The sequence below is a fragment of the Terrapene carolina genome, unplaced genomic scaffold, assembly GCF_002925995.2.
Source record: "Terrapene carolina triunguis isolate 2854851 unplaced genomic scaffold, T_m_triunguis-2.0 Scaffold836, whole genome shotgun sequence".
Classification (NCBI taxonomy): Eukaryota; Metazoa; Chordata; order Testudines; family Emydidae; genus Terrapene; species Terrapene triunguis.
The window spans coordinates 2,548,457-2,566,053 of NW_020665187.1; the positions used below are offsets into that span (position 1 = coordinate 2,548,457).

General features: G+C 57.8%; 2 protein-coding genes across 2 annotated transcripts in view; both read right to left on the minus strand.

Annotated features, from left to right (window-relative positions):
- MFSD5 (major facilitator superfamily domain containing 5) overlaps positions 1-280 on the minus strand; it is a 5,193-nt gene extending 4,913 nt beyond the window's left edge. The window contains exon 1 of the mRNA XM_026660690.2: positions 195-280. The gene's annotated coding sequence lies outside the window, so the exon portion shown is untranslated. The remainder of the gene's footprint in view (positions 1-194) is intronic.
- Positions 281-6,333: 6,053 nt separating this feature from the next.
- LOC112111644 (nuclear receptor subfamily 1 group D member 2-like) lies at positions 6,334-16,124 on the minus strand. Its single transcript, XM_026660704.1, has 8 exons — positions 16,085-16,124; positions 15,317-15,607; positions 14,653-14,741; positions 14,248-14,392; positions 10,311-10,819; positions 9,170-9,355; positions 7,280-7,490; positions 6,334-6,581 (listed from the first exon to the last, which is right to left on the minus strand). The coding sequence occupies exons 1-8, from the start codon at positions 16,122-16,124 to the stop codon at positions 6,385-6,387; spliced, it is 1,668 nt and encodes a 555-aa protein (XP_026516489.1). The 3' UTR covers positions 6,334-6,384.
- Between the last annotated feature and the right edge of the window lie 1,473 nt (positions 16,125-17,597).

Below are 17,597 nucleotides of genomic sequence, written 5' to 3' on the forward strand. Positions count from 1 at the left end.
GACCCCCTCCAGCCCCTCACTCCTCGCATATCCTCCCCCCCACTCCCTCCTCCAGCCCCCCACTCCTCGTAGAGCCTCCCCCAGAGCCTCCTCCCTAGAGCCCCCCACTCCTCGCCGAGGCCCCCCTCCTCCCAGGGGCTCCGAGCCCCTCCCCACAGTCTCTCCTGCGTTCAGCTCCCCGCTCAGCCCCTCACCTGCCCCAGTCGCTCGGAGGGGGGGGGAGGGGGGCTCCTCGCCAGCGCCCGCCCGCCTCATTCACACGCACCCCGCCCCGACCGAGCCGCTTCCGCGACACCCCGCCGGCCTTCGTGCGAGGCAGCCCAGGGCGCCGCCATATTGGAGGGCGGTCACGTGATGGGGGAGACGCTTTGGCCCCGCCCACAGGGCGAGCATCGCAGAGCATTGCTGCTCCCGCCCGTCTCCCGCGCTGTGACCTTGCACCTCCTCCGTGACCCCTCCCCAAGGAGCCCCCTCCCCCTGCAGGGCCTGAGTGGGGGGGGTTGGCCCCATGAGGCCAGCCTAGCGTTGCCATGGTGCTGGTGCATGGCGTCCTACCGTTGCCATAGTGATGGATCATGACATCCTCGCATCGCCGTGGTGACGGTGCACGACATCCTAGTGTCACCCTGGTGCTGCTGGTGTGTGACATCACCGCTTGGCCTGGTCCAAACATGGCCACAGGACCCTGGGGGCGGGGGCAAAGTGGGGTGCAGATCTGGCACCACAGCTGTGGTCATGTGACGCCGAAATGGGATGACCTGGCCCAGCGAGGACCCCATAAAAATGTGGCCATGTGATGCAGCCCGGTGACGTGGCAGGGCTGGGAGGCCTTAAAATGCCAGTGTGGTGCATATAAGTGGCTGGGGGACAAAGCACCACCTCCCATCACAGCACACAGCCTCCTGGAGTCATGGCGTCACCCCACTCATGCATAGCAACAAGGCCGGCATTTTGTCAGCAGGAAGATCCGCCAGGGAGTGCTCCCCTTTTATCTGTCCGAGGTACTTCCGTGGCTCCCATTCCTGCAGCCTTTGAGCACATCGCAATCATGAATGGATTTATCTTCACAACCACCTCACCCCCTCCAGAGGATGAGAAGTATTATTACCCCCATTTTAAAGATGGGACACTGAGGCACAGAGAGGCTAAAGACTAGAGATCTGTAGAGTTATACCTCAGCTTGCCGCGCAGTACATGGTCATAGAGACAAGCTCTGTGTGAGTTGCCCAAGGTCACACAGGAAGCCAGCGAGCGACACAGCCGGAACTTAAACCCCGAATCACCAGGGCTAGTCCCATAGTAACCACTGGACCTCGTCATTCATCCTTTTCCTTCCCCAGCCTACCACCAGGCCTGCCCCTTGCTCTTCCTGGGGCTGAAGGGATCGTTTCCACAGCGCTCCCAGCCACTGCTAGCCTAGTGCCGCAGAGATCAGGATCCCTGTATGACCCCAGGGCTTCACCCTGCACGTTTGTAAAGAAATAGATTTAAAAAATGTAGCTAAAATAGTGTCCCATCGATTCCTTTCCCCTGGGAGCAGCACAGACTCCTCGGATCCAAACAGCTTGGCCGTGATACAGACGGTGAACATCGAACCCAGTGGACCCACCATCCCTGCTCTGCTGTGCTGCTGGACCATACAGTGTCTTTCCTCTTTGTTCTTCAGAAGCGCTTTCCTCCCAGCACAGCCCCATTTGGCTGCTGGGTGCCAGGGCACTTGTCTCCAGCTCCATTGGGGCTGCCTCTTTGCCCTAGGGTCAAATGCGGCAACTCAAAGGGTGTGTGTGGCATCATGCTCCAGCATTTGGAGCCAGGAAATGAGATGTCATTAAGAATCACAAGAAATGGGAGAGAGCAACCCATTTTAGTACGTGGGCAGCAGTGGCACGCAAAACTGGGCTAAAACCTGCTAAAGAGATTAAGGGGCATGTTTCCAGGGAGCAGAGGCTCCTTGCATGCCTCATTGTGAGCCTGGATTTGCCCAGTTAACCTAGATTTACGCCAGTGTGAGAGCAGAATTTGGCTCTGTGTGTCAGTGGCTCTATTGCTGCTGCTGCTGTGTTTGTCTGCAAGGTGGGTTCCACCAGGACTTACGATATCTCACCAGATAATCACTTCCTGGGTAACATTCACAGCTGAGCAGATGTTCCCAAACCAGCTGGTTTTCCTCCTCAGCAGAATGAGCCCTGATGCTACAGTAGGACAGTGAAGGTTTCAGGCTTTTGGAATGGAGGGTCCCAGACTGGGTGTTGGACAAAGAGACTTTGCAGAGTGGGAGGGTTGGATCCTCTGCTGTGTGGCATGGGAGGTGCGGGCCTGGAAGTGGATTTCACCACCCTTGTGCCTCCGGGATTCTAGCTTGCAAAGGAGGGCGGCCAACACCAGTCCTAGATTGCGCCTGCACTGGGAGTATTCCCATCCTGGAACCAAAGCCACGAAGGTGAGGTCAGATGAAGGGATTGGAATTGGTACCCCTTCCCTCAAAATTCAGAGGGATCCAGCTTTGAGGCTCTGGTTTTGACCCATCTCTGCTCCTGATTCTGTTTATACCAACTCTGGTTTGATACTAGTGTAACTCCATTGACTTCATGGCAGTGTTACCAACTCTTGTGAGTTGGCGTGTTTTCTTAAAGTCCCAGCTCCTGAAGTCACGCGAATACGAGAGAATCTCAGCCTTCATTTAAAAAAAAAAAGTAAGTTTCTATCATCATAAATTCTGCATATATGTTAAAGGGTCTTAGGGACAAAATACACCCTTGTCTCACCCGCACCCGATGGAAAACCTGCTGGTTGCACTTTGGCCTGTTGGTGGTAGAAACTTGTGATGAGTTCAATGAGAGGCTTTGGAATCCCCAGGTCTGCCAGTGTCCTCCAAAGATGGAGGTATTGGACACTAGCTAACACTTCTGGGGAGTCAATGAAACACATGACTAATGGATGAATGCACTCTGCATTTTTCAGTGATGTGACAGATATTTGCGATTTGGTCACATGTGTCTCGGCCTTCTCTGGAACCAACTTGTTGGGGTGGTAGTTTTGCTCCTATCCTTCATTTCATGCGACGCTGGATTACACAGAGCAGAGCTTTGCTTGCATGCGATGTGAGGATGGTACGATAGTTACTACACTCTGTTATTTCTCCCTAAAGGCAGAAAAAGTCCCTTCAGCCAGTCCTCTGGCCAATCGCTAGTCACCCCTACATCATTACAAATTTACCATGTAAGATCAATAACTGAGGATGGCTCGCTCAGCTGTGGCCTCCCTTAAGAAAGTATGGAAAAACTGTTACATCTCAAAATGTGGGAAGGTGCAACTGGCGAAAAGCCTAATTTTTTCAGAGCAATTTCTGGATGTGAATCATGGGAAGTTAGTGCTGCTGGGCAGATGTCTCTATTTTATAGGGACAGTCCCGATATTTGGGGCTTTTTCTTATATAGGCACCTATTACCCCCCAACTCTATCCTGATTTTTCACACTTGCTGTCTGGTCACCCTATGGCCAGAAGACAATTGAAGCTTTTGAAATGTGGTACTGGCAAAGACTTTTCATAGAATCATAGAATGTCAGAGTTGGAAGGGACCTCAGGAAGTCATCTAGTCCAACCCCCTGCTCAAAGCAGGACCAATCCCCAGACAGATTTTTGCCCCAGATCCCTAAATGGCCCCCTCAAGTATTGAACTCACAACCCTGGGTTTAGCAGGCCAATGCTCAAACCACTGAACTATCCCTCCCTTTTGGATGGAAAAAAAAAAAGGGCAAATACCTATGTTGGAAATATTATTGGAGAGAAGCAGACCCAGATGTCAGAAATCAACGGATGTAAACTTATGTACTGTGGTCACCTGAGGCATAGAGATGGGAATAATCTTGAGAAAATTATTATGGAAAGAATGGTGGAAGGTCATTGTAGTAGGGGACGACCAGGAGGTGATGGATGGATGGCGTGCAGAAGATCAGTGGAAGGTCAGCTACTGAGCACTCAAAGCTAGCGATGGATCGGGAAGGCTTTTAAAAATGTAATAAATGGATGTACTAGCGTAGGTGTCTTTCCCTTGTGGCTGAGGAGAAAAGCTGGAAAACATGATCCCTGAAGGCTAAAAAAACAGAAAGTAACTAAAGGATCCCCAAATTATTGTATTTTTAAAACCTCAGGAATTTTAAGCCAATTGCATGGTTTTGGGAGGGCTGGACTCTTGATGCTTGAATAGTTGGGGTTGGCCACACTGACAGAGTTACTCCAGATTCACACTGCTGCACAATCGATTGCCTTTTCTTAAAATGGGGTTCACTCACTTCACTCTGTCCCCCTGGAACAGAGAGCGACTGAGCCCAAAAGTGAATAAGTGATGTGCTTAGATACCATACCATGATTATGATATATGTCTTAGGCTAGCTAGATAGGAGGGGGTGCATGAGGATAGATTGATAGCAAGTCATCCAGTAGGTGGCTCTGTGGGCCAATCAGTAAGGGAATGAACAGAAGGGAGAAAAGAGAAATCACCCCGACAGGGTAAAACTGCATCCTAAACCAGATGCTAATCTGAACAGTCTCAGTGAATATCTGGAGTGACTCCAGATTTACACCTGTGTACATGGGAATATAATAAGGCCCCCACCAGGAAGGCGTTCAGATCCTTAGGAGGTTATGTTTTCCCCAACCACAAGAGCTAGAAACTCTGAAAAATTAAAAATGGAAATTGTCATAGATTCCCATGACTCCAGGAGCTGGGGACTTGGGGCTATGGATGGACAGCACCTAGTGCAAGGAGGATCTGCTCTCGGCGAGGGGTGCACCTGGAGTAGCAACAATATCAAACTGTAGACACTCAGCTCAACGTTAAGCAAGTCTTTATTTTATTTATTGCACTTCAATATTAGACCAAAAATAAACCGTTTCTTTTCTTCCACTGCCAGGCACTAGGGCTTTTAGCAGCCGGGCCCCAGGGGGGCATCCCTTTGCTGATATGCTCCGAGTTGGGATAGGGGATAGTTTATTTTTTTCTGTACATTTATATTTTTCCGAAAAGTGCAAAGTTTTGTTGCTCTTTTTAAAAACAAACAAACAAAGAACAGAGCCGCGGGGCCAGGAGCCGAGGCGCGGCCCGGCTCCCCCTCTCCCTGCAGATGTTCTGAGCTCAGCAAAGAACCAAACACAAACTATGAAGTGTTCCCTTCTGGTGTGCTAGTTCCCTCTCCCCGCGGACCTTCAGGATCTGATATGTATCGAAATGCAAAGCCGGGGAGCTTTGGCCCCACTTTTGGTCCCCGGACTTGTCTCCATCCTATAACAGTCTAAAGTGCCACCTCCCCCACAAAACCAGAGCCATTCTCTTCTGCAGTGGGGGAGTTGTCTAGTGGCTGGGGTGGGGGGAATGGGATTTAGGACGTTTGGGTTGTAATTGTGGCTCTGAGAGGGGAGTGGGGTCTACTGGTTAGATCATGGGGCGGGGAATGGGAGCCAGTATTCCTGGCTTGGGGATGGGGTCTAGTGGTTAGTGCAGGGCAGGGCTGAACGGGAGCAAAACAAAATGGAGCCATTTGTTTCTTTAATGGAAGTGTGCTTGCACTCAAGATCTGCCTCCTTCAACCTCTCCCCTCTGACAGACAGCGCCCCCCTCAGGTAGCACATCCCACCCCTGCCCGGCCGAGCCATCGCACGTCAGCCTCTTCCAAAAACTCAGCATTGACTTTAGTGAGTCTCTCCTGATTTACCCCATCCTACGTCTGGCCTCAGGTCGGGATTTGGGGACTGGACGAGTGCTCCTACCATCCCTGACGAAAAGGCTCCTTGCATATCACTTCCTGATCCAGTCTATCCTATACCATTCACAGAGCGCAGGTCCACAAGCCATCTGTGCTGTTTTCTCCATAGGAGAGGGCTGGTACGAACGGAGGGTGGAGGCGGAGCGGAATGGGATAAAACAGCATGCACCTTAAGAAGGAACTAGATCGTCAAATGAAACATGAATGGGGTGTGCCGTCCCCCCGAGATCTACTGATGCGCTGTATGTACAACATATCCAGGCTCTTATATACAGACTAGAACCTCAACACAATACAGAGAAAGAGTTCTATACACATATATACACTGTGTCTGTGTTGGTGCGGTCAGTTCGGATGCATGTTCGCTTCGCTCTCCAGGCCTTGCTGTGCTGCACAGAGCGCCGTGCGGGAGGTGTGCTCTCTCCTCCTGAACCCGATCGCCCCGGGTTGGGGGATGTGCACTGGCAGAGCCCGGCTCCGACAGGCCACGTGCTGCCCGGCAGCGCCAGAGCCCTCCTTCCTCGTCTTCGAAAGAGCTAAATGCAGCCCGAGGCGCTGGGTCCGGTGACTGTTCTTGATCCTTCTCCCCCTAGGCTCGGAGGGCGGGCGTCTCCGGTGGGCTTAAGGATCGATCCGGAAGGCCAGGAGCTTCTCCGAGTGCTGGTTGTTGAGGGTCCGCAGGTCGGGAAGGCGCAGGAGGAGTTTGGGGAAGAGGGTGGAGTCGTCGGGGTGCTTCTTTGTCACCAGAGTCCGCAGGGCCCGGATGAGGGTCTCCTGAAGGATTTCCACGGCATCCACGTCTGAGATGCCAGAGCGATCTATGAACCAGATGAGCCATGACATTAATACCCAACCTGCTCCAAAAAAAAGCAACCGGTCCCCGCTGCAGGAGAATCTCCCTCCGTGGTGGCAGTATAGGGCATATGACACACACAACAGCTCGTGAACTGCGAGGGGAAGCTTCCTAATGCCCAGATCTCAGCCTGGGGAAGAGTCTCCAGAGGGAAGGGATGGGACGTTTAAAACCAGGCTGGACAAAGTGGTGCCCAGTTAGGTCTTTCCCCACCTCTAACACCCACAGGCAGCGATCCTCCTGTCGAAACACTAGGAAAAGGCTCCCCCGTAAAGCTCTAGCCAAGGGAGCTGCCACAGTCAGTCCTGTTCACTGGGGGGTCTGGAAGGTCCCAGGCAGGCTGAGCTCCATGTGCGTCAGCATGCTGCATGCACTGGGGCGTGGGATCCCCGAGGAGCATGGGGAACTCTCACTCTGTCACTGTCCTTGCCCCCAGGGCCAAGCATAGAGAACAGGCAGCAGAGCATTTAGCAGCGGTCCAGCCTGCCTAATGCAGAACACCTAGCCCGAAACACCGGGGATGGGCTTTGCAGGGGGATTGGAGCTGACGTCACCTGCATGGCTCACGGCTGTGGCTGGGCCAGCCTTCTCCCCACCATGGTCTGCAGAGAGAGAGAGCCGGCCTCAGAGATCCCCCCCGCTGGCCCCGGGGCGCGCACCTACCTGCCGAGACAAGGACGACGGCCATGAAGAGCGCCATCTCCTGGGCATCCAGCCCGAGAGAGCCGAGCTTCTCGCTGAACTCGAACATGGCGTCCAGCAGGCAGCCCATGCCCATGGAGCGCAGGCTGCAGAGCGAGTAGGTCTCGCCGCTCAGGAACGTCACCACCTTCTCCTTGGGGTTGAAGAGGGAGGAGAACCGCACCATCAGCACCTGCGGGAGGGGAGAAGGTCAGAGCTGAGCCTGCAGGGGGCGCTCTGACACAAGCGCCGGGAGGCATCCAGATAATGTCCCCCTGTAGTGGACAGACAGTGTACAGGGTTTAGGAGTCTGGAGGTGTCAGATGAGTTACATAATTATAAACTCAGGTTGCCTGTGATAATAGGGGACTGGACTCATTGACCCAGGAAGCCTTTCCCGTCCTATGTTCCTATGACTCTTAGCTCAGGCAATGATAATCAGAATAGTACTTAGCCCTTACCTAGAGCTCGTCATCAGTAGATCTCAAAGCAAGTCAGGATCCTTATCTCCATCGTACAGATGGGGAAACTGAGGCACGAGGAGGGGAAACAGCTGGTCCTAAGCCCCAGTTCAGTGCTCTAGCCACTAGGTCTTTAGATGCACAGGTACTGGATTCGATCCCCGACCCTGCCCTGGAGTAACTCCCTCCCTCTTGGTTCCCAGTGGGAGTCGAGGGTGCTGCCCAAGTGGGGGCCTGGGTGGAAAACTCAATAGCCTTGGAAGCTCCGAGGCTTGGGATGAGGGTGATCCATGGTAGTAGCGTGGGTCTAGTGCCTGGGCCATGTACATGCAGGCTATTGAAGTTGTATCTCAAGCTGTTTGGGCATGCATGTCCTGGGTCGGATCCCCACAGACGAACTCGCGAAGGGAACTCTGGAGCCGCTAGGACAGCAGTTTATCCCCCACCTGATGTTTCCCACATGAAACACAATGTAACAGAATCTGTGCCCAGCATGTCATGGCCACTTAGACAGCAGGGGCAGAACGCGGCTGAATCCTCCTGCTGCAAAAGCCCGGAGCTAGAGGAGAATCTCCCATGGCTGTTAGCAGTATGGGGACTATGACACACAGGCCGGTAGTTCTGATTCCAGGCAGTAAGGGGCACGCACACACAAAAAGAAGGCTTGCTCCCTCCAGCAGAGAGCAGCAGGGACACACACATAGATTCCAAGGCCAGAAGGGACCATTGTGATCATCTAGTCTGACCTCCTGGATAATCCAGGCCAGAGAACTTCCCCCCAATAATTCCTAGGGCAGATCTTTTAGAGAAACATCCAGTCTTGATTTTAAAATTGCCAGTGATGGAGAATCCACCACGATCCTTGGGGAATCGTTCCAATGGTTAATTACTCCCACCGTTAAAAATGTACACCTGATTTCCAGTTTAAACTTGTCTAGCTTCAACTTCCAGCCATTGGCTGGCATCAGACCTTTCTCTGCGAGACCAAAGCACCCGCTACAAAATATTTGCTCCCCATGTCAGGACTTACTGACTGTAAAAGTTGTGCCGATGGTTAATTACACTCACATAAAAATCTGTGTTTTATTTCAAGTCTTAATTTGTCTAGTTTAGGTCACAGTTTCTGGGTAACTGAGCCAGTGTTTCTCCTCTGGGGTCCCTCCTGGGCACCCACTTTCTGGCTCCCAGACATCACCAGTCTCGGGTGGACCTGCGTTTCTCTCCCTGCTGACCGGGTTTTATGGCCGCCCAGCTCCCTCTGATATCCCCAGCAAGTCAGTGTGTGTCAGCTCAGGGTGAAGGGAACAGACCAGACCCGACACCACCGGGGCCAAAGCTACAGGTGCAGCCCGAGGCCACAGGCTCTAGGCAGGAGGGGCCCAGATTCAGGCTGGCAGGGCATCTGACTGACCTGGAAGGTGCCCGCCTTGAGGAGCATGACCTGGTCCTGCTGGCAGAGCGACTGGAAGCCCGGGATGCTCTTGGCGAACTCCACCACCTCCTTGACGGCGGGCGTGAAGCACTGGGAGAACTCCTCCCACACCTGCTGGCTGCTCTTGCCGTCGCTGCAGTAGGGGCTGGCGTTCAGCGGGCACGCCTGGGTGGGGAGAGCAAGGCGGGTCACCAACGCAGGGAGGGACAAGAGGAGCACCAGCCTCCTAACCAGGGCAGAGTGGGCCTGGATTGGGACCCCAGAATGGAAACACCCTGAAAACTTTGGGGATGGGGGAATCAGATCCAGAATAGGGGGGGGCTCAGAGCCAGATTTGGGGGGGAGCTGGAGAATCAGACCAAAATTTGGGGAAGCCGGAGGAATGAGATCCAGATTTGGAAGGGGGTCCACATTTGGGGGGGCTCAGTGACTCTGGATTGCCGCTGGCAGGATCTGGCCTCTCAGACTGTCGGGGAGGGGGGGAGTCTCCCCAAAGGAGATTGTATGAGAGCCCGTGGAGCAACACATGGGGTTGCAGAGACAGACCCTCCCTGGAATGCAGCCCTAGAACGCGTGAGGATGCTGCAGCGTCGCTGCTGCCCAGCAGGGGGAGCCAACCCTTAAGAACCAAGCCGCAGATCTGGGGCTCAGGGGCTCAATCCAGAACGGTGCAGAGCACCCTTCACTCCCACTGGGAACCCGAAGCGGGAGGAAGTTACTACGGGGCAGGGAGAGGTGGAGGGATTCGAATACAATCAGATGGCAACGGCTTAGGAATTAGAGAGTCAGGACTCCTGGGTTCTATTCCTGGCTCTGGGAGGGGGGGGTGGGTCTGGTGGTTAGGGCGGGGGCGGGGGGAGCTGGGTGTCAGGACTCTTTGGGTCTATTCCCAGCTCTGGGAAGGGAGTGGGGTCTAGTAGTTAGGGCAGGGTGAAACGATTGGGATCCAGGACTCCTGGGTTCTCGTCCCAACTCTGACTCGGCTGAGTGCGCCTGGGCCAGTCACTCCCTGTCAATTTCCCCTCTGGACACCCAACGGAGCCAGTCCTGCTTCCCCCCAGGTGAGGGCCCGTGCCCTCCCCCCAACCCCTGCCATCGGGGGTCCTGCCTGGCTACTTACAATGCCTCTGCTGGTGGCCGAGCGCCAGGGACACGCCCTCTGGGGGCTGCCCTCGGAGTAGCCGTAGTCGAAGGTGGGGTAGTGCCCGGCGTTGGCCAGGTAGCCGGCCTGCTGGGCCTGGTAGATGTCGTTGCCGAAGCGGCGGGGCCCATTGTCCACGTAGCCGGGGGCCTCCTGGGGGCAGGCGCCGTAGCCGGAGAGGGGCAGGCCGGCCGAGTCGTACTGCCCGTAGGCGTAGCCGTTGTTGAGCTGCTGGTCGGCGTACCTGAGTGAGGGGTAGGACTCGGCCCGCTTGCCCAGCCGGTCCTGCCCGCTGACAAAGATGTCGTGATAGGCTCGCGAGATGGCGCCGATGGCCTCCTCCTCCTGGGCGTCGGGGCTGGGGGGCGCCTCCCCCTCGGGCCCCAGCCCCACGTCCATGGGGGCCTCGTTGAGGCTGTTCATGTAGCTCTGCATCTCGTCCAGCAGGCGCTGCTTCTCCCGCTTGGGGATGCGCCCGAAGCGCACCGCTGTGGGGGGGGGAGGGGGAGGAAGGAGAGAGAGTGTGAGCTGGGCAGGCACTAGGGGTGCACTCGTGAGCGCCCCCTACTGGGCGTAGAAAGCAACGGGGAGCGAGCCAGCAGCACTGGGGGGAGAGCCCCCCAGGGCCAGGCGGGAGGAGGTGGCACGAGGGGCTTGTCACCACCCGCAGTTCCCGTCGTGGCGCATGCAGCAGGGCCCCACTCGTGGCAGGTAGTAACAGTAATGGCCTGTTCTACATGGCCGCGCTGGCTGCTGCGCTCCACCCCAGAGCACGCTGCATCGCTGAGCTGCCTCCCACGATGCAGCTGTTTCCCTGTGTGTCTAGACTGGCACAGCTCCTGCCAGCTCCCTTTGCACTCCACACCCCCTACATAACCCCCCCATGCGCCCCTCCCACACCACTGGCTGATGTCTCCCTCCCCCCCCACAGGCACCTTTGCCTACCCCCCTTCTCCTGCCCAGATCACCCCCTGCCTGGCACGTCTCTGCTCCACTTCTCTCCGTAACTAGGTCAGTGGGTCAGGAGCAGCACCAAGGCCCATGGGAGACGCACAGAGGGGCTGGGGCGGGGGCAATCTACTGCTATAGGACCGTCCAGCACCTCTGCCTAGGCCGAGACGGGGGGAGGGAGAGAGTATGAGATTTTATCAAGGCTGCTCGAGACAGACAGACCGTGTGGCTCCCTCTGCTCCTGCCCGCTGGTCTCACCACCCAGGGGTTCCCCCAAGTCCCGACCTGAGGCCAAACGCAGGTTGGTGTTAATCAGGAGAGACTCACTAAAGTCAATGCGGCTGCGCTGGTGTCAGATCAGATCTCTGGCATGCAGCTACAAAGTCCTGGGTTCTATTCCTGGGTGGAGGACGGTAGTGGGGTGGTGGTTAGAGCAGTGGGGGCTGGGAGTCAGGACTCCTGGGTTCTATCCTCAGCTCTGAGAGCGGAGTGGGACTAGAAGGTTAGAGCAGGGGGAAGGGAAGTCAGGACTCCTGGGTTCTATTCCCACACTTGGTGAGTGATGTCTAATTGGGAAACGGGAGCCAGGACTCCTGGGTTCTATTCCCAGCCCTAAGAAGTGAGGATCTAGTGGGTGGGGGCAGGGGAAGGGAAGGGAGCCAGGACTTCTGGGTTCTCATACCAACTCCGATTTGCTATGCAAGACACTTGCCTGCTCCGTGCCTCAGTTTCCCCATCTGTTAAGTTGGGGAGAGTGATACTGCTCCACCTTTGCGAAGTGCTTGGAGACCTCTGGCTGATGATAACAAGTATCTTCCTTCTCCTCAGCCTCTGGTTCCTCCCCCACCTGTCCCCCTGAGGCCCGACAGCAGAATAACTCTGACCCAACAAAAGACTTTCCAGGGAGTGGATTTCCAGCCCTGCCTGTGCTGGGTGGGGAAGGGGTGTATCACAGGGGAGGGGGAGGAGCATCCCCAGGGATGCCCCGCTCCCCACACTGCGCCCCCGGCGGGTGTAGCACGGAGGGGCCCGATCCTGCACGGTAACATGGCAACGGAAGCAGGATCGGGCCCCTGTGCTGCAGCCTCATGCGAGGGGGCACGTGTGGGAGATGAAGGAGCCCCGTGCTGGGCAGGACACAGCCTGGTTCTCACGCCCACCCGGGGCTTTGTGGGGAGCAGCGTGCGGAGCGGGGGAGCGTCTGGAGGCTGACGCCTGCTCTGGGAGCTGCTGCCATAACCTGAGCTGGAGCGGGGGCTGCACATGGCAGCCGTGACCCAGAAACCTCCTTTCCCGCACACAGGATCCCGCTGCCCCCGCAAAGCCCCAGATGGGCCTGGAACTGGCAGGGCTTGTGGGGGGGAGAGCGCCCTGGGATTCCTTCCCTTCCCTCCCCCCTCCTCCATCCTTCTCCCGCACCCCCAACTCCCCATCCCTGTCCCTTTCCTCCCCAGTCTATACCACATCTCCCCCTATTCCCCCCGGCCCCTGTCCCTCTCTGCACCCCACCCCCCCGTTAACACAGCAGCTGTGAGCCTGGATAATGCTCGTGGGCCTTTCCTGCCCTACAGCCCCTGGGGCTTTGGGGAGCCCTTGAGGCTGCTGCTCAGTCCTGGGGTTTAGTTCCCTTCCTGATTCCCCCCACCTGCCCGTGAAGATCCGGCCCAAGGGAGGCGAGATCCCCGGACTGTTTGCTCACCCTTAGGATCTACTTTGTGTGCCCCTCCGCCCTGCGCTCTGGATCAGCGAGCGAGCTTTACCTGGCACAACGCGACAGGCGGGACCCAGGAGCCTGGCCCCTGCTGCCCCCACCCCCTGACTAGTGGTTGGACGGGTGTGTGGGACCCATGTATTTGGGTGTCGATGGTGCTGAGATCCAGGGAGCTGGTTCTCACATGTCCCTGTCCCAAACCAGCAAAGAGCCAGAACCATCGGGGCAGGGAGGAGGGAAGCCAGGGGAGGCAAAAGTCCCAGTGAAGAGGTCCAGGTGGGGAACCTCTGGTCCCAGTCCCAGTCCACCTCCCTGGTTCTGATTCTGGTCCCAGTCCCGACCCATCTCCACGGCTCGAGTTCCAGCCCTAATCACGGTCCGGCCCATCTCTGCAGTTCTGGTGCTGATCCATGGATCTGGGTGTGGTCCCAGCCCCAATCCTGATCCTTCTCCATGGTTCTGGTGCTGATCCAAGCCCACCTCCATAGATCTGGGTCCGGTCTCGGCCCATCTCCAGGTCTCTCTGCCACCCCCTCACACCGCACCCCTCCCCTCCCCGGCCATTCTTAGCACGCTAATGCTGACGAGCCATTTCAAAGTCTAACAAATCCATCATGAGCGGATGGGAGAAGCTCGAGCCGTTCATCACAGCCTGGCCCTGGCATCCCCCCACACCATTGCCCCCCCCACCCACATCCGTGCTCAGAGCCATAAATCAGCCCCCAGCACAGAGCTCCCATTTATCAGCTGGGGCAGCTGCTGACTGGACAGAGTAGGAGGGCCTCAGGGGGATGTGGGGTCCCGCCGCAGGGGGGCAGGGCACCAGCCTTTCGCCCCAAGCCGCCTCCCCCATCCCCAGCTAAATTCCTATGTGGGTCTCCTGGGGAAAGGGAGGTTTGGTGGCAGATCAGAAACAGTCAGCACAGTTCAGACAGTCTGCACAAGAGAGAACCAGGGCCGGGATAGGAGGGCGGGGGGCTGTGGGTCGGGATTGAGGGGCACTGGCAGAGGGGGCGTGGGGGGAGCCCAGGACTGGGATAACAGGTGGGGCTGTGGGTCGGGATTGAGGGGCACTGGCAGAGGGGGTGTGGGGGGAGCCCAGGGCTGGGATAACAGGTGGGGCTGTGGGTCGGGATTGAGGGGCACTGGCAGGGAGCAGGCTGGTGGCAGACGTGACGCTGGCCGTGCCCAAGGGCAGACCAGGCTGGGGGAGGAGTGGGGGTGGGGGCGGGAGGCCGGGATCCCTGCGCTCACCGTCGCGGGACATGCCGACGGCGAGGCACTTCTTGAAGCGGCAGTGCTGGCAGCGGTTGCGGTTCATGCGCATGATCATGCAGTTCTCGTTCTTCACGCACATCTTGTAGTTGATGTTCTGCTGGATGCTGCGCCGGAAGAAGCCCTGGAGGGGGCCAACAGGGCGAGGAGTCAGCGCCAGGCAAACCCTGCCCCATCTGTGCCCCCCCCAGCCTGCCCCGCTCTGCCCGCCAGCCCCCTGCCCACTCAGCCTGGGGGGCTGTTTGTCCTGGCAATGAGCTCCCCTCGGAGCTGGGTCGCCCCGGGAAACGGCACCACGGTGACGCCGCGGCTTGCTAGGAGGCTCCTTGCCTCAACTCGGTCCCCGGCCGCCCCGAAGCCCCGCCCCTGGCCCCGCCTCCTCACCTTGCAGCCCTCGCAGGCGTGGACACCATAGTGGAAGCCGGAGGCGATGTCCCCGCACACCTTGCACAACAGCACCATCCCGCCCGTCTCTGCAAGGAGGGGTGGGGGTGAGCATCACACTCGTTCGGTCCCCTCCTGCCCACCCCACTGCAGCCCCCCCAACAGAGAGGGAAGGGCCGACCGATAGGAGCGCCACCCCCTCCCTCCAACCATCTGCCCAGCCCCAGGGTCCCACCTGCCCCCCGAAGATGCATCCCCCTCCCCACTACTGCCCAGACTCAATAACTAGCCGCTTGGAGATGCCCATTTCCAGCCAGACTAGGTTGCCAGCCCCACAGGACTGCGGACCCCCCAAAGAGGGGGTGCATGGTCCCAGCTGTGTGTCAGGTTGGCCCCTTGTGGCTTCATGTGAGAGTACCCTACCTCCCAATATTCCTGTTGCTTTGGATGGTCTAGCGGTTAGAGCAGGGGGGCTGGGAGTCAGGACTCCTGGGTTCTATCCACAGCTCTGAGAGAGGAGTGGTGTCTAGTGGTTAGAGCAGAAGGGCTGGGAGTCAGGACTCCTGGGTTCTACTGCTGAGTTGCTGTCCCTTCCCCTCTTGGTGCCTCAGTTTCCCCAGCTGGAGCAGGGGGATGATGACAGAGCTGCGCCCTGGTCACTCACTAGTGAAGGTGCCGGTCATGCCGTTCTGCTTGGCCGTGGCAACTCTGCTCTGGGTGGGGGGCGACTGGCCCTTGCTGGGGTACCTGACCCCCTCCGGGAACTGGAAGGCCACCTTAGGCGAGGATGGCGAGCTGGAGCCCTGCGGCTTGATGGCCCCAATCTCGGTCAGCGTCAGCTCCTCCAGCGACGAGGGCAGGGAATGCTGTGGGGAGGGCACCAGGTAGCCGCCGGGTGGGCTGCCCGGGGTAGGGCTGGAGCCAGCCGTGGAGCCCACGTAGAGGATCACGCCGCCTGGGGGAGAAAGAGCAGTGGGAGGGGAGGTCAGATGAGGAATCTTGGCTTGAGTCCTGCTGCAGAAAACAGCTGGAAGCAACAGCTGGGATAGAGGGTGCTCAGGGTCTGCGGCCTCCTGTAGGGGCAGGGGAGCTGCGTATTGGGGACCCAGGCTGGCATCCATCCCCCAGGGCTCTGGCCTGCCAGGGTTTAATACGATCGGGGCAGGGTTGGATGTTTGGGATGGGGATGGGGGAGTGATCTTGGGGTTCCTGGGGGAACAAAAGAACAGGGGGCAGGGCAAAGGAAAGGGGAGGATGAAAATTGAAAGACATGGAGACACAGGGCAGGGCGAAATCTGTGCAACTGATGAACCCCATCACCCGCGGCAGGGCGGATGCAGCCTCCGAAGCCTTGCACAGACTCAGGGTCGCTTCCCTTCCCCTGGCCATAGACAGCTGGAGGGGACGGGACCAGGGAGCGGCTACAGCCCACCTTGCTGGGAGACGAGGAGATCGGAGTCCCCTGGAGCCATCCCAGTGTCTCACGTGGAGCTGCAGCGTGGGAGGGGGGGAGGAACACAGTGTCAGCCTGTGTACGCACGCACACACACACGTACACACACACACACACACACAGCCGCCGGGCAGCCCTGAGACGAGGCTGCGGGGAATGTGGGGCAGTGAGGCACGTGCTGCAGAAAGTAGGGCAAACAAACAGAGGACAAAATGCAAACCCGGATCATCCCGCTGGGAGCTGGCCCAGGGTCCGCGGGTACGGCAGGGGTCATGCCAAGATTCCCAGGGACGCCTGGCGTGCGGAGCTGCCCTGGTTGGGGGGGCGCCAGCTGCCTAAATTCCATCTCCCCGCAGGCCCAGTTCTGAGCGAGAGCTTTGAGCCAAATCCAGGTCGTACACTGACTCACCCTCTGTCCATGCCCCTCAGTCCCCACCCGCAAGCCCCCTCCCGCCATCCCAGTTCTGCCTTTTCCATTAGCAGAGGCCCCTCCACCCTCAGTCACAGCAAACTGTGTGAAGATTTTGTGGCGGGAGCCCACGGAGGCGGGGAGGAGACCTCGCCCCCTTGCGCACGTGGGCACCCACACGCACGCACGTTCCTGGTGACCTATATCAGGAAAAGAGCTGCTCTTCTGACTCAAAGATCTTAGCTCATTATTATTACCTGCAAGCGGCAGGAACCGGTTCTTCCACAGTAGGAACCGGCATACATTCCCCTCCGCGATAGCCCAGGGCGTTTAAACCCACCAGCACCCAAAATAAGCACTTCCCCCCTTGGCATTTTCTGGAGTTGAGCCTGATTTTAAGAAGGCCCGATCCGGTCTTTTAACCCGGCAGGCGCTGCCCGGACTCAACCCCCGCTGCCCAAATTCCAGCTCAGAGCAAATACTTGTAGCCGAGCCCCTCTCCTGCTGTCTGCTCCCTGAAAATTATGGGGTGAAACTCAGATGCGGGATGGGAGGAGGCGCTAGGCCTCCTCCCATCCCTTTCCTGCCATCAGCTCCATTCGGCCTGGGGGGCAGAGAGAGATCGGGCTGCAGTCGGGGTCATGCCCCCGGGGAGCTGTGTGCCCTAGCGCCCCAGGGTAACACAGCCTCTTTCTCTCCCCCAGCTCAGTCTGCCAGTGCCCACCACTGCAAAACAAGACTCCAGCCCAGTACCTTTGGTAGCCACTGCTGGGTTCTGTCTGGGTACCAGACCCGGCCAGGGCGTCCTCACTAGATCCTAAAGCAGGTAGATCCTGCCCCCTGAATGAGCCCCCTGCCCTCGGTGAGGAATACTCACCAGGCTAGGGGCTCGCCCAGGCGGGCATGGCACCATGCCCTCTCTGTGCAAGAGCCCCTCTGCCTCCCATTGTGGCCCACCCCCACCTAAGCACGGGTGCCATGCTCCATTTCCACCCAGCCCTGTTCTTAGACAGTTCCCCAGACCAAAGGTTCGTCTCCAGCCCACTGCCCCGCCCCTGGGTTCCCCAGCTCCCAGGGCAGGAG